Here is a 21,273-nt window from a genome sequence, read left to right as displayed (position 1 = left end):
TGATGCTTATTCAAAGTCGAAAAATCTAGAAAGGTCGCGTTTGGATTAAAGATGGTCCTCGGGATACATCTACGTGGAGTAGCCAAGATCCCAGCCATTCGCAAGCCGGCACCTCTACGGAGTAGACATGGACTATATACATATTTTCTGAAAAGCTTCAGGGTACGCATTGCCAGGAGAGCTCAAAGTGGAGGGTGTTAATCATAGTGAAAAATTGGAAAAATGTTGGAGAATGGACGGGGCAGTGAAGGCACACACTGTTTGAATTGAAAGTTGCTTTTTGAGGTGGAGGGAATCGGCACAAGTAACCAGTTATGAGCTGGCTGATGGCTAGTTAATTAGTTTAACTACTCACTTCTCTGTACTCCGTACGGAGTACTCCGCAGGTAATGCCGGAATTGCAGACGCCATTCCGGCATTACGACGCAAAGAATTCATCTTCAGACCTCCAGCAACCCCAACCTACACATGAAGTAAACTCCTGCCTACATACTATTGTAATGTACCTAACATTTCAGGTCTCGTCCTCCACAGTGCCAAGGCTGGCTTTGTGGCATTCGTAAATTTTTGCCGCCAGGCGTCCGGCGGCCGAGAACCTTGGTTGGGGATAGGGCCGCGCCCGCCTGGGGAAGGACTGGCTCAAGCGCCTCGGATCCAAGAGACTACAGTAGGGTACACTAATAGGGAATATTTCGTTCGAAGTACGGAGTAGGGAGTGCAGCTTATTGCTTCGGGCTGGGGTTAAACCTGGGATGGGACAAGTTCCGCAGAAAAGCGGAACCACAGCGTCTTTACTCCCGATATTTGAAATCAATATCTAAGCAGCCAAAGACCAGGCCAATTTCCAAATTCACCCTCTGAGGGTCAGCCTGAGCTAGCGAAACATTTAAACACCTTCTTTCCTAGGAACTCCCCAGAATCGTCGCATCTTGAAATATTTGGGTCCCTGAGCAACATCGCGCAAGTCCTATAACTACCAGCCATTTACGCAATGATTCTCCCGGCCTCCCATCGTCCAACCCTCTCACGGGACCAGTTGCTCAGATACGTATCTTTTATTTACCAATGCGGCTCTTGCAGCGCAGAGTCGCAGCTCAGCGCCCTTGAAGATCTGATTCGAACCGATCCTCTCCGTGGCCTGACACAATTGCAGCAGCACCACCAAGCTTCGATACCGTTCAGCAATTTAATCCTTCACTACTCGCAGCACCATTCCATCTCCCTAGATCCAGACGTATTATTCCATAAACTTGTGGAGAGGGGATTGGGAGGGTATTGTGTAGAGAGCACGGGTTTCTTCTCAATAGTAATGAGAACATTGGGGTTCAAGCTCTATACCAGTGCGGGAAGGGTGAGCAAAGGCTTTGAGCAAGGGGTGGAGACGGGGGAGTATAATGGCTGGTAAGTTCTGTTCAGGTTCATTTTGCAATACCAAGGTGCAGTACAGGTTAACAGTCAGTAGGGGCCATATGGTTATAATTGTAACAATTGGAGAAAACAAATACGCTGTGGATGTCGCGTTCGGCCCGAACGGGCAGACTCGGCCTCTTTTACTCAGCCATGGCGCAACAAGCGTCCGAATAGCCCCGGCAGAAGCGAGACTGGTGAAGGAAAGCATATCCGCCAATACCGATAGCGAACAAAAGCCTTGGATATTTCAGATACGATCCAACGCCGAGGAGGCATGGCGGGCGGCATATTGCTTTTATGAAATAGAATTCCTGCCCAGTGATTACGAAGTGATGAATTTCTCAACAAGTCAAAGCCCAAGAAGTATATTTACAAAGACGGTGATTTGTGCGAAATTCCTCCTCAATGAGGCCAAGGACGATATTGTGGGAAACCTTTCCCTTGTAAAGGGAACTGTGAAGCGAAATCTGAACGGGGATGTGGAAATTCTTCAAACGCTGAAGAATGAGGCTGAAAGAGTTGATGCATTGAAAAGTTTCTTTAATGTACACCTCCAACCCCTAGAAGTCCGCGGCATTCATGGAAAGATCACGGAATTGAAAGACTTGACCGCGACGGCATTTTAAAAGGGATTTTGGAATTCGGGTCGGCAGCGGAGTTTCATATTGAAATGCGGGTTATCATAAGCAGCGTAATTGGATAACAGATCTAGCATATCCGTTTTTCCAGCTAATTTGCAAAAAATTCATTAGCTCGAGTGCTGATTGAATAGACCCGGTAGATATGCCAGTTACCTTCCATGGGTTATTCAATTCAAATCCACGGGGGGCTATGGGGTTATCCGTCTGCCCTCGGAGGGAACCCGTAAGCCGTAGGTCCCGTTCCATCACTGCGAATTGTCAGCCCGAGTTGTTTCGGAAAAGGCTCACGATGTCTACATACTTTGCTGTACGAATGTTAGCTAAGCTGATTCAGAGTGCTTCAAAGGTGTTTCCCCCGACTTACTCTGTCCCAAGCATCAATGCCGCGTCTGGGCCGCTTTCCATCATTTGCCCATCGTTTCACGAAAGATAAGCCCACGCCGGTCACGCCGAAGAACTAATTGGTAAGACTCCATTCAAAATTCACGCTGCAGTGTTTGGTACGTACGCCAACGATGATTCCGTAGGGAAGCAAAGCCTCAAAAGGCACACCCATTTTCGATTATCAGGTTAAACTGGTCTCGAGATTGTCGATGGACGTCGTCGCAATTCGGCCGGCCGGCGTTCGATTGGAGCTGCAGCGAGGGCAAGCGCCATACCCGTTAGGGACTAGCGGGGAAATAAATCTTGGCATTTGATCAGTCAGCCAAATTCAGATATGGCGGTTGACCTCACCCAAGTGACGGGGGGTGCGTGCAAGGGCCCTTTTGACGTGAAATGAGCGCTTTAACGGTTTCATTTGAAGCTATTTACGCGTAACGACGAATGCAGGTGTGAGTGTGATGATCTCTCTTCCCATGTTGTAGTTTGCATTGTCGCGTTTCCGCGGCGCGACCCCCTTCTCTCCAACAAGGTGACAATATTGACTGACCCATATCTCTCCGGCAGTGTGCTTCTATCGAGCGGAAGGAAATAGCTCTGGCTTCTAAAAATTCTACGAATTTACCCCGTATATCCTCTATTCCGATACGGCCTCGCATTGATTGCCCACTTCTTGGTTGAGCCTGTGACCACGCCGGGCCACCTGGAACCGACTCGCAAGAACCTGGGGGGAGTGGCTGTATCCCGATCTTTCACTTGGTATCGGTCTTCCGCCAGATGCTGGCGTTTTCTCAACCTGGCGACTGTGGTAGCTTCCGCCATGGCGGCAACCATGCCGGCCGAGTACGAAAATGCCACCGTGGAAGAGGATGAGAACATGGCAGACAGCGAGCAAGATGCTGAAGGAGAAGATGATGTGGATATGTACCATCCATTAACGGCGCCAGGTAATTTTGGTGGCAGTGAATATGTCGGTACACAGCATGGACTTGCCGAACTCAGCGCTGAACCGAACCATGTTAATACCGTGGAAGAGACCGCCCAGAAGGTCGAAAGGACTGGTGCATTGGATAGTGCAGATATAAATGAAAATAACGGCGATAACGAGCGTGTGCGACCGGTAAAGTATCTTCCTGTGGACTATAAATCTGAAAGCGATGCGGATGATGCGGGCGATGCGGACCCAAGCTTCACAAACGAAGAAAGTGAAAGCGCGAGAGATGTCGTTAGTAATCAATCTTCCGACGACGATTCAGAAGTCGATGAGGACTGGGAGGCCGAGAGTGATGACAGGGATTCTGCAGACGCTGAAGATTTGACGCTGAATAACTGCATGTGAGAACCCTACATTTTCGTGCCAAGAGAACCTTCGATTGCTGATTTGATTTTCCAGCGTTTGTGGTCAGGATGAAGAACATGACCCGAGCGAAGAGTTCGAGGAACCTTTGGTTTGTGCTGTCTGTGGAGATCACTGTAAGTTCGACAAGGGTGGCTTGGCAGGGGAACGCCAATGAGCTTAACTAAACACTCCCTAGGCCACCGGCAATGCGCGCGCGAACAGGAGTGTCTCAACGACGCCGACGGTAAGTTCCGACTTTGGTCCATTTAACTTTATCACAGGCAGAGTGTTAACCCATTTCGCAGATACCGACAAATGGAGATGTCCTTCATGCGTCCAAAACAAATTGGAAGCCGACCCCGGCGACCGTGTGGAAGCTCACAGGAGGTCAATTGTATCAAACATTGCGAAAGAATTACTTCCGGCGCACAGCGATGCACTTGGCCCAGATTCTCATTCCATATTCGACAACCCTATCCTTGATGATGATCCCCTCGATGGCTCTCGCTCTTTGAGGAAAAGGAAGGCTTCGATTGATGAAGTCGATAACAGCCGGCCACTCACCCGAAAACGACTGCGAAGGACCATTGATGATCAAACCGATGTTGCCCAGGCGAACGAGGATGCGGGTGATCGGGCTCCAGATAATTCAAATCCATCGAGCCGTCCATCTAGGCCTCGAAGGGCTAGGAGATCTCAAAATGGCCTCTGTAGCGTGGTCTTGAGGCAGCATGGCAGATTAGTTCTTTCGTTTCACTTGGATCGCGAGAAGTTAAGCAACGTTTTAAAATCCAGGCCCCGCTCGAGAACGCAAAGACGGAGACCACCAAAGCCACCGGTTATCCCGGAAGAACCTCCGCCTCCACAATTTCCACCGATTATTTCAACACCATATACGGCTCCTTTCTATTCGTTTCATGAAAAGGAAGATCATGAGCTCAATTCGAAACCCTACGGTGGCATATTGGCTGATGCCGATGCGGACACCTCCAAAACAGTGCCGCAGCAGAGCGACAGGGATAAATTCGAGGTCGCACGGCAAAAGGCCGAGGAAGAATGGAGACAAAAAATATTGGCTGCCGAGCAAAGCGGTGAAGGTTCGCCTCAGGCTTCGCAAAAGCTGTCTGGCCCTCCAAGTAAAATGAAATGCATTAATTTTGGTGGCTTCGAGATCGAGACATGGTACGCGGCGCCGTATCCCGAAGAGTATAGCCGCAATAGGGTCCTCTATATATGCGAATTTTGTCTCAAGTACATGAACTCCGACTTTGTGGCCTGGAGGCACAAGCTCAAATGCCCAGTAAAACATCCGCCTGGAGACGAAATATATCGCGATGGGACCATCTCAGTCTTCGAAGTCGATGGCCGGAAAAACCCTGTTTATTGTCAGAACCTTTGTTTGCTCGCCAAGCTGTTCCTTGGATCCAAAACGCTATATTATGATGTCGAACCTTTCCTATTTTACGTGATGACCGAGTATGATGAACTTGGTTTCCATTTTGTCGGCTATTTCAGCAAAGAAAAGCGGCCAAGCTCATCAAACAATGTCTCCTGTATACTGACGCTTCCAATTCACCAGAGGAAGGGTTATGGTAACCTCTTAATCGACTTTTCATACCTCCTTACCCGAATAGAGCGCAAGGTTGGATCTCCTGAAAAGCCACTCTCTGATATGGGGTTGGTTTCATATCGAAATTACTGGCACCTCGTGTTGTCATATCAGCTTCGCGATCAGAGAACTCCGACAAGTATCGGCGAACTTTCCGAGCGCACCGGAATGACTCCCGATGATGTTGTGTCCGGTCTAGAAGGATTGCGTGCACTCGTACGTGACCCTGTCACGAAGACCTACGCCCTACGTTTAAATTACACTTATTTTGAAGAAGTCATTCAGAATTGGGAGAAGAAAGGCTACGTTCAGTTAAACCCGGATGCTCTTGTATGGACGCCGTATGTTATGGGTCGTAGCAATCAGTCGCACTATGATCGTGCGCCTCTCCATGCTGTGGCGCCACGGGATGATCACGAAGAGGCCATTGATGATGGAGACATCAACCCATTCGAAAACGGCAATGGTCTATCGGGCCTCAACAAGCAATCAACCAACCACGATTGTGGTGCCATTAGCGGTCAAAACCATGTCGATTCTGTGCCTCAATTCGAAGCCCCAGGGCCGCCATCAATGGAAGTTATGTCATACGGTGGGCAATCGATGAAGCATAGTAATGGCTACAGCACCCCATCTGTAACCTCTACAATTCCATCCGCCAACATTCCACCAACGAGGTTCGAGATTTTCCCACCAATACAATCGGCTGCGGTCAAACGCCGTCCCGGTCGACCTTTTGGAAGCACCAAGAAGACGCGTCCTAATGCTACCAATGCATCCCCAGTTCGAACTAGTGGTCGCAATACTCCTAGAAAGAACTACAATCTCACTCTAGCTACCCCCACTCCGGCTGTACGCGCATCCCCTGGTCTCCGTAGAGGGCGCAGCAAGTTGCTTGACAATACCCTTCAGACCGATGGACCAGCTGATGAACCAGGATATGAATGTGTGGAACCTAGTAACGAAGACCAAGATGGGAGTAGATCAGGAGCGGCTGGTGTTGGCGATGAAGACACTCAGCTAAAGGTCAACGGTGAGATTCACTTTGATGGGGACAATGTCCAGGATGGTGCTCGAGACACAAATGAGTCGAAGAGTACAAATGGTAGTGTGGAAGCCTGCCAGGGTCCCGAAACAAACCTTGTAACCAGAGTCAAAGACCAGAGGGATAACGTTTCTGAACTCGAGTCAGGCGATGCAGCTCAACAACTGACTGCTGACATTTTGGCCGCCAGCAAGATACCTACTGGAAAGGACGGACATACCCAAAACCATCCTAGCCACGATGAGCGTGATACCTCTCAGAATGGTATCGGTGGAGAAAGGAATTTCGAAGCCGCACCCGTATCTGCATCCGCGGAAAGCTAGATACCCATAGTCTTAGATCAGAGTACGATTTCTTCGATATGATGATGCGAGATCCTATTTTATATTACCTTGGACGTTCGCTGGCAATGTATATTGTTTGGCCAGATATGACTTGTCATCTCGCGTTCATTGGTGTTTTGATACACATCCCGGCATCAGGCGCACTGAGGTGTTTGAACTTGGGTGGTCATCATGAAATTTCTTTCTTGAAAGTTCCATTTTTCATTATACCTTATTCACCCCGCTTCACAAGATACCAGGCTCAAACATGGAGTGCACTCAACGCGTCCCATTTTCTAAGTTGTTCCCCACCTTTTTCTCCCTTTTCATATTCTCCTCAATCAACTAAGCCAAGCACTTTTCATTGTCTACCAGAGATGTTTAGCCCTGACTCGTTTTCAACATGTACCAACATGCACCCTGATTCCCTTTACTCTCTATCTTAAGTATTAATATCTAGTAGCCTCTCGTCCCCACCCCTTCCTCTCTACCTGCTTTCTTGATCCGCTTTTAGGCACGATACACGGCTCAGGAAGCTGTACCTTTCAAGTCACATACGGAGTATCTGCCAAGAGACGAGAAAATCAAGCCATAGAATGAGAACCATCGAGAAGAACCTTTCCATCACTTGTAATAACCGCCAAAATGGCGAAATACGCGAAAAAAAAAAAAAAAAAAAAATATCATTGTTGAGCACATCTGTATTTGTGAAAACTTGCCCAGGACATATTATGTCCATTAATACTACAGCCTACATATTGGTCTGTAAGGAATAGCCTAATTGTTATGTCGCGTCAATTGCTTAAGCTTTGTTCCTGCAGGAGACAATGTCATTGTGGCAAATCCACCTTGTCGCGAGTGGGAATATGATAGACCAATGTCGTCATCCCATCCTCTACGAGTGCATGTTTTTCAGGCCCATCATGAATTCAAAGGCGCCATTTAAAGTGCCTAACTGCTTGACAAGGTACTCAAAAGTGCCCAAGATGGTACATCATGAGAAAAACCTCCCTGATATTCTGCTAAAGCCAAAGTCTCAGAAAGATATCTAAAAAGAGGGGGGGAAAAGAAGAAAAGAAGAGAGGATTAAAACCCATAGCCATAGCTAGACAAAGGGAAAAAAAAAAAGAAAAAAAAAAAAAAAAAAAAAGGAAGGAGGAAAATCCAAAGAAAAATTCAACATGATTCCCCATGAAATCCCAACAGCGTCTGTCTCTCCGATGATACCAAGGCTTATATTTCCGTATAATACGCGTTCGACGTTTTTCTTCTTAACTTTGTATTGCGAGCTCGGTCCTCTCCCTATATCAGTCCGCTCTCACTTCCTTCGCGCGGCTCCACCACTAGGGAATATTGCTTATTATTACCATTATTATTATTAATTTTTCTGGGATTAGCGATGATCCCAAAGTGCAATATGGCCCCGACTGAGCAGACTCATGTGTCATTGTTCAAGAATGATATAGTGGGGAGAAAAGTCTCTAGGTATGAACTAAAAGAAAACTTTATCAACGAGGGCATCTCCTTGGTATCTCGGCGATTTTTGAGGGTAAATATCCGCGCGCTGCTGTTCGGGAGGCTCTGGAGGACGTCGCAAGCAGCCATCCCATGAAGCGAACGAGCGAACGAGCGAACGAGCGAACAAGTAGAGCCCCGAAACCGATGCAGGCAGGTCATCTAGGGCCTATACCCTCGAGACCCATGCTGCTGGATATTTTGACGACTTGGTATGGGGCCAAAGAGTAACGTTCGTTCTCGCATTCGTTTTTTTAATAGTTGGCTTTTGAGGACACGAGACGGCTTGTATCTCATGGGAGCGGCCGTTTTAAGAATCGATGAGCAACCCACCCATACATATGTTGGAAGTCGGAAGGAAAAGAGAAGCGGGAAACGCGAGCAAGATCGCGTGCACCACGTCTGATCATGGCCCGTTAAAGCCCGGTCATCTGGCTTTGAGACACAATTTGCATATCCACAGCGACTGCATCAAGCGCCAACCTCGTCGCCTCGACTTCGATATGACGGATTTTGTACCAGTCGGGATCCAACCAGATAAACCCGCCGTTGGCCAGTTCGTAAATGGCGCCCAGGACCCAGGAGCGACAGCCGAAGTCCCCAAGGGACTTGACATCGACTCGGGCTGAGCGGACGCAATACTCGACGGCTTTGATCCACTCATCGTTGGTGTCTTCAAGTTCGCCTACTTTCAGGGCCGCGAGGAGGCCTTCAGACGTGACAACGTCCTCTTTCGCCTTTACCAGCAGCCAGCGAGAGTCATCGAGGACCTGATGGAAGTGGACGCCGGAGCTTTCGCTGCGAGCGATAAATAAACCCCAATGGAATTTACCTTTGGCGCCCGTATCCCACAGGAAGACGTAGAGCCCCTTCTTTTCGACCCTGGGCGCGGGGCCAAGCCATGGTTTCGATCGCGTGTCTGAGGTTGCGCTTGGCTTGGAGGCGGCGCTCGATGGCTGTGGAGAAACAATAATGGCAGACCTAAGGGTCATTGCGGCCGGAGGTGCTTAGCTGAGTTAAATATTGAGTTGCGATTAAGTTGTGATCGGTAACGGGGGAAGGCTGTTAGAGTTTCGGTGGACGGATAACCGCGACGGCGTTAAGCGTCAGCAGATGGCCTTTTTATTTTTAAGAACGCGAAGTCAAAGGTGTGCGTGTCTTGTTGATTGCGCCCTTGGACGACTCGCTAGTTCGTGTTGGAGAGGTTGGCAATTGGTTCGAATCTGTCGACATGGGAACAGGGGGTTGGTTGGGAATCATCAAAAAATCAGGGTGACAGGCAAGTCAGGCATGTAACTCTCTGCTCCGCCAGTTGCAAGATGGACCTCGAAGTGCTCAGGAGGAAGACAGAAGGTCTCCAAGCTACCCTGGCCGTTGTCGGTGTTGTTGGCGGTAACTATTGTAGGACGAGCTGGAGGGAAATGGTCCGCCTCAAGCGTCCGCACCCGAGAACATCACCTTGTCGTCGCCTCGTAGATTCACCCAGGTTGCACAAAAAGGATGTGTTACGCCGGCAAATGGTTCTGTTGTCTCTACTCATCAAGCCAGTCGCTTGCAAGTTCCTACTGCCGGGAGACCCATTTAAATCAACCAGTCAACTATTCCTTGCAGGATGCGGCGTGGATGCTAGCGGCATCTCCCGATGAAGCTCCCGTCCGCGAGAAATTCCCGCCTCGCCAAAGCCTTCCTTTTATCAGCGTCGCAAAGGCTTATTACTCCGGTTTGGGTCTTTTAAATCTAGTTAATGATACACTTGCAGGTAGGCAACCCCTCCGGCTTTGATGAATATCGGCGAGGCTGTCGACGACGCCCGGTCACCTCCCTGCGAGGTTAGGCTGCCGCCTTATATGTATTATCTCGTAACAACTTAGGAATGTCCTCTCGCTGAAACCCTCAAAGGTCTTTAAGTGCTAGGAACCTTCTACAGGATCTTGGGATATGCACTAAGGAGGATCTAGGCTTGTCTTGAAACGGCGCTGAGCCAAGCTGGAAAACGATACCACCAGCAGCACTTCTGTACCGCCCTGATTTGTCAAAAGGATGTTGCAAAGAAGCAGCCAGGGAGTAGGACACATGGCTGCCTATTCAATGTGCCTCCACCTAACGACTGAAAACAATGCCATTTCCAATTGCCCTGACGATCCCGGCGGCAGCATAAGCTTACTTCCCGCGTCAACGATGGCCTGTAAGGCGTGGAACGGATCCTTAAAGCTCATGCCTACGCGTGGATTATCTGGAATATAAAAATACTTCGTTTAACTTGGCTGTTAACTTCGAGAAAACCCCGGACCGTCGGGGTGGAAAGAGAGCAGATACCATCGGACATCTGACAAAGGTGCAAAATAAGGCTTGGGCCGCAATGCTTAACAACAATTAGGCTGAGACCTTGTTGACAAATCCCTAGAAATGTGTCACGTACCCGCAGTCGAGACCAAGGAGCAGCATGATTTGTGCTACCAATCACAACCAGGAAACCCGGCCCGGTTCGCAGCTTCGAAGCTTTCCCAGGGCTGGGGTCTGTATTGCTTCGAGCTAGGGAACAAACCACAGGAAAACGAATAATAGCGTTTGGTGGTAGGTGTGCATGTGCAGAAAACTTATAGCAGCCATCGGTTGATAAGTGCCTTTAAGGTCAGCTCCGGCTTCGGCGACGGCGGCTGAGGAAGCATACGTCCAACTCGGAACAGCTGTCGCCAAATGTGATTTAACTATCTATTATTAGAAAGGTGTGTAACACGGCAACTCCCCACATTCCTGCTGAGTTTTAGTTCCGTAAAACTCCACCGAACACGGGTCCCACTCCGCTGGCCAAGGCCCACACCACGGAGAAAAGGCCGATATATATGCTATGATCTCTGTAAAAGAAGAGTTTCTTTAGGTGTAGATGTTCACGGGGGCGACGAGGCTGAGGATACCCAAGCCCTGTACTGCCCAATCAAAAAAAAAAAAAAAAAGAAAAAAAAGGAAAGGGATTTGGTAGAACAGTGTTTCTTACAGCACAAGGTAGAATGTTTTCGAAGAGATAACAATAGCAGACAGAAATGGGATCCTGCTTCGGGTGTCCAAACCTTGCCTCCAAAGGAAAGGACGGAGGCTGTGATGGGGTCGACAACCAAGATGCATGGTATTCTTCCCTAGTATTCCCCTGGAAAATGGTGAAAAAAAGGAATTGCTTGGGTGGGAGCGAAGATATCCTCCTGCAAACCCGGCCATGGCCGAGGGGTGAACCTGGATATGTTTGCACAAGCCTAGCCCTGGCCCTCAAATCCCTAAATTTATGGCGAACCTGAACCCAGTTCCCACGTTGTGCTGTGGTCCATGGCAGAACTCGGTTCCAACTCGACGTTTCGATGTTGTACCAGAAGCAGTCATGGAACGGTTTACCAAGCCTTGGTAAAAGCATCAAGGTCACCAAAACTGACCACCTTAACATCCATAAATAACGCCACAAGCTGATGCTTGTTCAGAGTGGACATGGTAGGCGTATGTGAAGGGAGGACAATGGACTTCTTTTTCGAGGCTCATGACGAGTGATCGCTGAGAAATGGCTGGTGAATTGGGAAGACAGACGTTGCGGGACGGTTTCCTCAGACCTCATGGAATGCAGGGTTAGCAGTCCCTCCCGTCCCTTCTGGAAATAAGGATGGTAAAAACAGGAGGGATACGTTATCCACCCCTGGCATTTACAATCCTTCATCCCAAATCCATTCTCCAAGCAGTGTCAACCGTGGGCACGACGCTGCCATCAGGCTGATCGTTTGAGAATGTACTCCGTACGAGCACGCGCATTCCAGACTTTGACAGTCTCGTCTAGCAAAGGAGCCTTGCCAGATGCTTCCATTGGCAAACAGCCGGGGGGATGTGGGCATCCGCATGGAGGAGAAGATCGCTGAGAACAACTCCTCGAGAGCCGTAATATCCGCGCTAGTCCGTTTATGGCTAGTCCGTGTCGTCCTCGGCCCGGATCATACATGTTCCGATACAGACTTTTTCACCGCGCGGGTTTTGAAGTTCAGGGGGTTCTCGCAGGGATCGTCGGCCTCGATATTCAGCATCCTTGTTCTTGCGGATGCTGCCGACCCTAGATATTGAGAAGGGCCAGGGCCGATCCTCCCTCCTTGTCCCAGGGGTTGAACGCATCGCCCGGAAAAGGCCCGGCAGTTGTCCACGGACACGGAATTACTGACCGAACGAAGAGCATGGTGAGCTGTCTGATCGCTATCATAACCCGGTGCAACTTGATCCACCCCCTCTCGATAAGTTGGAGCAGCTCCAAGCCGATACTGCCTACCTACCATTGCCCACAGCAGGTGCAGACGAGTTGAAATGAGTGATCCGGTTTTCGAACCGCAGTCGCCCTGAACGCCTCAAACTGACCTAAGAATTTGCGTAGAGCCCTTCTTTCGCCCCATAGCCTATTCTCTACCAAGCTCTGTCTATGTGGAGGAGGAGATAATAGAACCGGCACCTGACATGATTTCCCACTCGACCGGTACCTTGATGTAATCGACACCCGGTGTGGTGAAGGTATCGCATCCTGTCTTCATCACATAATCTTTGCGATCATTAGCAACGATGAAAAAAAAAGGAAGAGGCTGGCTGTTCGCCGTTTGGCCACACTTTATTTCAGTTTGAGCCTGTCATAATCTTTGCAGAATGCACCTAATATCCCATCTGGCTTTTCCGGGTCGTGTCATTCATCATTCATCAACGGAAGCGAAACCGTCTATGAAATCATCGAGTTACATCTGCAGTTTCAAAGAATCGATGAGCTCACCACCCGCAGTTCGGTAGGGAGTTCAAAAGGGAAACTCTTTTCTCAACGAGCAAGATCCTCGAGTATTTTATTTTTATTTTTATTTTACTTTTTGCAACAGGAAAAGAAAAATCCGCGAAACAACGCATACACCCATAAGATACATCGTATCGTAGAGAGTACACAGCTTGACTCCGGGTCCATCATTAAATAGATCTCGAAAATAATAAATACTCCGTACGAATAGATAAATAAATTTAAACAGAAGGACTTAAAATGCCATCGTCCCCAAACCCCAATCACCGTCGTTCGTATAATAATAGTTTTGGGGAAAAAAAAAAAAAAAAAACGTTTCCATCCCCGCGCCATCGACACTTATGATTTCCCTGGGTTCGGCTGGAGAATAAGAAAAATAAAAAAATAAAAAAAAAAAAAAAAACGAACCAAGCCAATCCGCAGATCATCCGCTCGCCAACCCATGTTTCGATAGCAACGGTTCAATTCCACAATCCAGAAGTTCCAGTTGCAGGGGTGTTGTTCTGGGTGAGCGAACTCTGGTAACTTCCCTGCAAATCTATCGCTCTTGGGGTGCCCCATAGCCGCCCATGGAATGCTCCCGTACTCTAAACGCCGTTTCTTACTTCTCTCCTACGACATGCATACTTACGAAGCCTGGAGCGGGCGCCGGGTTGTTCTTCTTCATCTGCTGGAGAAAACGGCTTGAAGAACAATGTCGGAAAAGTGTTCTTTTGGGGGGGGGGGGAGGTTTTGACGTCTGTTCACGTCGAGTGACTGATCAACACGGGTCGAGGGAAGGCCAGGAACTTCTAGCTAGAGAACGGCGCTGGTTAAGTCATGAGTCTACTCCGTACTCCATACTCCGTATACTCTGTCCTAGCCTAGATTGATTGTGACTATAAATCCTCTTGCGTACTCGAGGGAAAGGACCTTGATTATATATATCGTATGTCCACCAGAAAAACGCCGAGAACGGGTATGACGGATGGCAAAAAGGCCATGCCGACCAACGAGAGCTTAGACCATTAAAAAAAAAAGAAAAGGAAAAGAAGAGGAAAGAAAAAGTCACAGCCTTCAGCGAAACGTTACTCGGTGGCAATGGCTTTTTTTACTTTCTTTTTTTTTTTTTTTTTTCAGCCGACGCCCTTGACATATCCACATTCCTTTCTGAGCTGAGCACCACGCCAGCCTCGGTGGAATGAGCCGTATACCGCAGGCAGCGAGTCATTCCTGTTTCATGCTTACGAGGCGGTTTTTTCCTGTGCAACCCTGATGAGAAAACCAACAGGCTGTTTGAGGATTTGCACTCCCTCCGGAGCAGGATGCCCGTATATTACTGGCGCTGCCGGTGAAGGGGGAAAACGCTACCTGCTTTCTTTAAAGAAAGAGAAAGTAAAAAGGGAAATGGAAATGGAAATCGAGTGGGGAAGAGGACGGGGGAAAAAAGAAAAGGGTAGTTTTGGCCATTCCGCACCGAGAACCAATCAAATTATTCGGAATAAGAACACTTTGCGTTTCTCATATTCTCTTTGTGAGAGGTGTGTTTGAGGGAAGGCTCGTCATGCGGACGGATTTGAGCAAACGAGGTAGCGGGAATGCAGAAACGACGAATTCCTTTTTTTCGCCTCTCTTTTCTTTCCTTTGGTTGTCGTTGGCCGCCAGAGGACTTCAGTTGATAGTTCGCACGCAGTCGAAAGGACGTTGGCGAAAATCGGAGAAGAGGCCCTAGCGCACATGAGCGGCCACCGATTGGAGGGACTGTCTTGATCCTCTGTACGACACTCAGCGCTGGCCAGGGCGGGTAGAGAGGACGGAGCAGTTTGTGCTAGAAAATGAGTCTGCCAAAGAAACTCGTCTGCTGCCTCTTGGCGCATCTAATTATTGCTCAGTGGTCCGATTCCCCGCCCTGCAGAATGGGCATATTTCTTTTTTCTTCTTATTTTTTTCACCCTCCACGGAGTACCATTTCCTTGCGAGAAAGGGTAAAGAGAACACGGCCGGTGGGGGAAGCGAAAATGTGTTTTTGAACGCCTTCTTTTCTTTCTTTCTTCCTTTTCTTTTTTCTCTTTTTTTTTTTTTTTTTTTTTTTTTTCCCCCTGGTGAGAATGCGATCTCAAGCTCGAAGCAACATTGAGCAGTGATTGATGTCATTCTTTCGACTTTCTAGCCCGGTCCCCCCCGGGTCAGATCGAGGTCTCGGAAACTGGGTACAGCATTATTCCGGGCCTGTGCTAAACTTCTGCATTTTCGTAATTGACTTAACTTTATATCCTGCCAAACCAATTCCTCGAATGTTCTGTAGATATTCTCGGCCTGTCATCGGAAGCGGTTCCATGGGATGACGAAGAGCGTGTCGACGAGAACCATGGATGGAGACAGAGGCCGAGCGTTGTGGTTGCAATTACGATATACATCGGCAGGGAGCCCGCTGACGTCCGACAGTTTTTTGCTTTTTGAATCTGCTGTCAAAACCCGTGCACACAAAGACAAAAGGCCTCAATAATACAAAGTCGTTTTCCCTCGGGCTAACTAACTTGCCCCTATGGCCAATGATGATGTAAAATGGAGTCTGTTTCAAGGCGCAAACGCAAGAGAATCCGAAAATCGCATCATCTAGCTTTCACCGATCAGAAATGTTTCGAAGATGAAAGCCCACACACCACCGTGGGGGCCATCATACAAGGTCGCATCCGCCAGTCGTTCGTAAATACAAAAAAAAAAAAAAAAAAAAAAAAAAAGGAGAGGATTCTTTTATGTACTCCGTCCGGCTTTCTTTACATTCGAATCTGGGACGCATGTACGGAGAATGCCGATCTTTCTTCCCCAGTTAATCGACGGGCTGATGGTCGGTTCCTGATGCACGAAGATGGAGGATTGTTTGACAGGATCTGCATTCCATTGATCATGCAGTTTGCCAATACATACCTTGTGGCCCCGCACTTCACGCTTTGCTCATCGTGAAATTATCGCCCCGGGGAATTCGGTGTTTGCTATGAAGATCACAGCGGAACTGAGAGCCTGGGCAGAGAGGTCGACGCTGTTTTTTTTTTTTAAAAAAAAGAAAAAGAAAAAGAAAAATTCCCCAAAATAGACACCCAGGGAATATTTTCCTTTGGGTCTTCCTGTAGGTACCCGGTTTTAAAATCGCCGGCTCATCCACCCAGAAGGGTGTGGTGGGCTGCCACTCGTGATGTTGGCAAAGGATTTGAAGTTGCACCGCATTTGGCGTGTTCTATTCCTTGAGAATGGTCAACTACCTCCACTCGTTAGAGTTGGGCCTGAAATAGAGCGGCGATGTCCTGATTCCTTCGCCCCGGACATGCGGAGTACGCTACCCGCGTGTGATGTGTTCAAGAAATGCTGCTTGATCGATGACTGTTAGCCAAAGACGGAAATGCAATTATCGAAAGGGTCAACTGGGCACCCTCCACCATTGCGTTTGTTCGTATTATATCGTATGTATGAGATCTGGAAAAAGAAAACCGTGCCGGACAGACGGCACGTCTTCTCTTTCGAACGGGCATTTCGCCGCATAAAACAAAGTCGCAGATGACTCGCTGGTTTAACTCCTAGTTGTTCCTCCAGTGGCGCGTTTTTCTGCGCTCCCCTTCCCTGGAGATTGTTCGCCGGCCAAAATACGGCTGCGACCGCACTTACTCCGTACTTTCGCAGCCATCCTATGAGGCGACTTACATATTTTCTTTCCGACCCTCCCCCAAAATGCGCGGACGGATTAACAGTGCCGCCCTAAAATACCTTTTTTTCGCTGGGCAAGCTAGTCGATATAGATCCTGCATGGTCGATGTCAGTGTGGAGAAAAGAGTTGAGGGTCGTAGATCCGGCTAAGACTGTTTTGGACGCAGCACTAAAAGGCCCTTGACCCCCTGTCGAAGAGGCGCTTAAGAATTGGACGATCTGGACGCGCCGCACAAAGCGGAAGTTTAATGCAAGGGCTTTGTTGCTGAAATGTCGACAGTCCGGATGATCCGCCGTGGCCTAACAAGATAGTGACGATGCAGCGCACTCTCGCCGCCAAAGCTGAAGATGGCTTCGCTCGTGTCACAGGGGATGCAAGAGGTCCGGGATACGGCTTTTTCCCGCCGTTGTCCTGGGGCCCAGCAGCATCTTCGTTCGGTGGCGGCGGGAGTTGGGGGTTGTTTTCGCCTTCGACAACCAGATGTAATGTCTTCCCCCACGAAGTCAATTCTTTCCCAGGTCTCTTAACTGTTTTGGTTTGTTTCCAAGAGACCTGGCAGTATTCCATAGCCTGGGGCTTCGGCCCATCAACTATTTTTTATTTTATTTTATTTTGCTTCCCTTTTTCGGCTGTGCCCTCTTTTATTTCTTATTTTTTTTTTTTTTCCCGGACTAGAGAAAGTACACCGTACTTCCTTTGATATCACTGGCCCACTGCCAACATTCTCAGTTCACCTGTGATGTGATCCGTCCAATAAGCTGTGATTTCCTGCATCCGGCCGATCTTTGCTTAAATCTTCTCCGGGATGCCCTTCAGTCGCGGCCTCTATTAATATCGGGGGCCTGGGGCAGTATTCAGACCGCGTATCGGCCTAGGTAACTGAATATGTAGGTACAGTACATGCTTGGGCGTTTGCGTTTGCTTGCTCTGGGCATCCTAGTCTGCATAGTTCCTCCGCGAGGATCCTCATCTCTTGCTGTTCGTCTCCTCCACTTTCTCTTCTACTCGAGATCAAGTCATCTTCCTGGTTCCCGCCTCTGCACTCCTCCCCCGTGGCCGGCCACGACTGCTGGCCGCGTCTTATCCCAGCCTGGGTCTTCTCACAGCGCGAAAGGCGCAGTTAAGTGGGCGCGTTTCGGTTCAATTCTCGAAGATCTCCTTCAACGGCAGCGGCTTTTCTTCCTCTTGCTTTCTTGTCAATCTTTCATGGAGCTTTCTTACGCCCGCCTCTGGACTTGAGAGAACAGAAGAAGAAAAAAAGAAAATAGAAAAAAAAAAATAAAAGATAAAAAATAAAAAAGCACCCCGGTGGGCAGGTAAACCCTGGGAGGGGCTCTGAAATCGGATCTTGGGCCGCACGCACACGTTCGCTGCCGTCTTTTGGGGATATTGCTTTTGGCCCTGGTCATCCACTCCTCTGTCTGTCATAACCCGCGCCAGAAAGACGGGCACTGCGAGAGCGAGGGTTATTTTATTTTATTTTATTTCATTTTATAGTTCTGCCTTGGTGGTGGACGGCAGCAGCAAAAGGGGGAGGAAGAAGACGTTGACGGCTTGAAGTGTCGTTAATATAATAATATAAAAAAAAAAAAAAAAAAAAAAGGAAGAATTAAAAAAAAAGGGAACAGAAGAAGGAAAAAAGGAACAAGGGAATAGGGCATTCATCTCACCTGGTCTTCTCCATCTCAGACAAGTCTTCTTTTGCCTCGCACTCCCCGCTCGTCCTCATCCGTCTCCGTCCCCTTCTTGCTCGACCGATGCGAGGCGTAGGATCTGGGTAGGGCCCTTGGAACGACCGCGCGCCTCTTATTTTTCGCCTGGCTGTCAAGGAGTCATAGGCGGGATAGACAGGCTACGATTCCACAGACTCAGGGTGGTGCATCCGTGGTTCTCCAACACCTTATCCGCGCCTTGAGCACGAGAACCGGAGGGCAGGGAAGAGTTTACATCATTTCAAGGTTCCTCCCCCATCCATTTTACCTTTCTGGTGATTCGCGGGCGCGCGCTTATCCCTCGGATTTCGTGCATACCCGGGCCCCATCGATACGCTGTAGGGCTACAGATCTGACACGGTTCCCAGGGAAAAAAAAGCCGCCGCCCCCCCATCCATCGTCCATTCCACCCCCCGAGGACCCAAAGGCCGCTCCGAATCTGCGTCTGGCAGGCCGTTCTCTGGCACCCTAAACCTTCTAGACCACCCACGCCGTGTCCATTTGAGTTTGGAGACTCGTCAACCGCCGAACTCAAATACAGCCCATTTCTTGGGTCGTGCACATCCTTTGAGGAAAATTTCCGCAAGGCCTGGGCCCTAGGGCATTTCCTGCCGGGGTTGGAACCAAGCGTTGCCGTTGACGCGCCCAACCCTGGGTTCGCCATCATCCTCTGTTCGCCGTCCTCCTCTGCCCGTTCCTCTGCCCGTTCCTCTTCCTCCTCCTCCTCCTCCTTCCCCGGCTCCCGTGGTTGAAACCAGGCGGAAGGAAGCACAGTGCTGTCAGCAGCCGCAACGCCGAGTTTACTCCACTTCGCCCCATTCTGTGCAGAAGGGAAAAGAAAAGACAATCCTGGAGAACTTTGAGGCGCTCTGTGGTTCGTGCTTGAGCTTGTCAGCTAGCTGCTCTTCGGTGGCATTCTATTTAAGCGCGGAGCACCGTTTTTATCTGACGACACTCTTGCGTTTTTCTCGAATCGCCTCCCCGCTTTTGTCCTCCTGAGCTTCGAGCCTCTCTTTTGCTGTCTCGCTAGGTTTCGTGGTATTATATTATGCTCACTATCCCGCTGCTGCCGTGCGCTTTATAAAAAAGAAGAGCTGCTCCACTCTACCTTCTTTCACTCTCCCCGATTGTTCACCGCACGGTCCAACTCGACCTACAACCCAAGATCTGAAATTCCCTGAGTTACGCATATTCCCTGGGTGTCCTGCCGCCCTCCATTCCAAGGAAGAGCCTTCCGCCTGCGACCGGTACTTCTCTTCCCTTCTACCACACTGTAGACTTCATGAATACTCCAGGATATCCAGAACACCATCCGCCTCACACAGGCCTGCAAAGGTTCGTGGCTGCCCCTTTTAAAATAAAATAAAAAGAAAATGAATATGAAAAAAAGGAAGAAATGAAAAGCAAATAAAGAAATAATAAAAAGAAATATCTACTCCTCTATGCCGTCCCCCTGTGCTGGTTGTGTGTGTGGACGCACTCGCTGACAGTTTCCCCGTGGATTTCAGTTCTGATTACGACCTCACAGTCCGTCAGAACCCCGAGCGGGCCCGTGTTGCGGGAGGAAAAGAAAAAGGTTTGTGATTGCGAATCATCTCTTCTCCCCTCTCTCTATTTCTCTCTCCTACTTTCTGGTGCGGAAGCTCATCTTTTGTGGCAGAGCGCAAGCCGGTAGATCCGCCTCCAATCATCCAGCTTCGAGTGCGAGATGAGAGCGACCCATCACAGTAAATGACTCCCTTAACCCCTATGATCCTTTGCACAGTTTCAGACTGACCTAGGCCTCTAGTAACTACTTACAGAGCCCGTACTACTTTATGTGCTGCGGGCTGCACCACCCAACAGAGGACCGACCTGCTCCGGTACCCGCGTCGACAGCCCTTGCGGGCACTCTTGTATCATCATTACATCGGTTAAAGGACATAGATAACTCGGGTTCGTAACTTCTTTCTGAGCCACAGTTGGCCTTCGACTACAGGTACTGATCCCAGTGTTTTTTGCAGATGGCGGCTTTTTCGTATTTGGCGACCTTTCTGTTAGAGTCGAGGGGGAGTTTAGGTTAAAATTCAATCTTTTTGAGATGCGCAAGTATGACCTTCGAGAACCCGTTGGCGCTGTTGAAACTGATGAGAATTTTCACAGAGACGAAGTTGTTCACATCAAATCCATCCTTTCAAAGCCCTTTCAAGGTCTGGCTTACCCTCTTTCGGTTCCAGACGCCAGGACGAATTTGCTAACAACGGTCACAGTTTTGCCGCCCAAGAATTTTCCTGGAATGACTGAATCAACATTTCTTTCGAGATCATTTGCAGACCAAGGTATTAAGTTACGGATTCGCAAGGAACCTCGGGCACTGCTGTGAGTGCAGTCACCAAAAAAAAAAAAAATTAAGATGCGGATAAGATAGCTAACTTCCGTAGGAAACGGCCAATGCCGCGGCCTGAAGAGTACCCTACTCCTCTTCCTCCGCGTTACCCTGAAAGACCAAGTTCAGGCTACCCTGAATGGCCGACATCAAGCGTTCAAAGCGCACCGCCTATGAACGCTTATGCGCAACCGGATCGTGAGTACGCCTCGTACTATGCTCCAGCCCCCAAACGGCAAAGAAATTCCGTGGACTTGGGAGCCCGAACTTTTTATGGACCAGATATGACTAGGGGAGTTGGGCGGGGTGTTGTTTACGACACATGACAAGGAGAGGGTATTTTGGAATTTGATTGCATACACACACAGAGAGAGGGAGAGAGATAAAACTCGCCGTGTATATATTGCTATTATTTTTACTCGCTCGAACCAAATTAACCACGCCTAATGCAACTTTCAGATC

At 49.0% G+C, this 21,273-nt stretch overlaps 5 protein-coding genes across 5 annotated transcripts; 4 read left to right on the top strand and 1 right to left on the bottom strand.

Moving 5' to 3' along the window:
- Positions 1–884: 884 nt before the first annotated feature.
- Positions 885–2,036, top strand: NAT1 (N-terminal acetyltransferase; the record flags this gene model as incomplete). Its single annotated transcript, XM_003065656.2, has 2 exons — positions 885–1,401; positions 1,463–2,036. The coding sequence occupies exons 1-2, from the start codon at positions 992–994 to the stop codon at positions 2,034–2,036; spliced, it is 984 nt and encodes a 327-aa protein (XP_003065702.1). The 5' UTR covers positions 885–991.
- Positions 2,037–3,252: 1,216 nt separating this feature from the next.
- Positions 3,253–8,151, top strand: D8B26_001681 (uncharacterized protein; the record flags this gene model as incomplete). Its single annotated transcript, XM_003065654.2, has 5 exons — positions 3,253–3,767; positions 3,826–3,905; positions 3,968–4,015; positions 4,077–6,724; positions 8,146–8,151. 5 exons carry the CDS (start codon positions 3,253–3,255, stop codon positions 8,149–8,151), a joined length of 3,297 nt encoding a protein of 1,098 aa, XP_003065700.2.
- A 528-nt stretch (positions 8,152–8,679) lies between these two features.
- Positions 8,680–9,255, bottom strand: D8B26_001680 (uncharacterized protein; the record flags this gene model as incomplete). Its single annotated transcript, XM_066123610.1, has 1 exon — positions 8,680–9,255. One exon carries the CDS (start codon positions 9,253–9,255, stop codon positions 8,680–8,682), a length of 576 nt encoding a protein of 191 aa, XP_065979685.1.
- A 2,881-nt stretch (positions 9,256–12,136) lies between these two features.
- D8B26_001679 (uncharacterized protein) lies at positions 12,137–12,355 on the top strand (the record flags this gene model as incomplete). The annotated part of the gene is made up of 1 exon (XM_066123609.1): positions 12,137–12,355. The coding sequence occupies one exon, from the start codon at positions 12,137–12,139 to the stop codon at positions 12,353–12,355; it is 219 nt and encodes a 72-aa protein (XP_065979684.1).
- Positions 12,356–19,728: 7,373 nt separating this feature from the next.
- Positions 19,729–21,137, top strand: RYP2 (Spore development regulator ryp2; the record flags this gene model as incomplete). The annotated part of the gene is made up of 8 exons (XM_003065653.2): positions 19,729–19,781; positions 19,955–20,022; positions 20,107–20,173; positions 20,236–20,381; positions 20,450–20,534; positions 20,589–20,635; positions 20,696–20,804; positions 20,867–21,137. The coding sequence occupies 8 exons, from the start codon at positions 19,729–19,731 to the stop codon at positions 21,135–21,137; spliced, it is 846 nt and encodes a 281-aa protein (XP_003065699.1).
- Between the last annotated feature and the right edge of the window lie 136 nt (positions 21,138–21,273).

The sequence above is a fragment of the Coccidioides posadasii genome, chromosome 1 (assembly GCF_018416015.2).
Source record: "Coccidioides posadasii str. Silveira chromosome 1, complete sequence".
NCBI classification, from domain to species: domain Eukaryota; kingdom Fungi; phylum Ascomycota; class Eurotiomycetes; order Onygenales; family Onygenaceae; genus Coccidioides; species Coccidioides posadasii.
The sequence above is the reverse complement of the archived record's forward strand: the minus strand, read 5'-3'. Positions and strand labels throughout refer to the sequence as shown.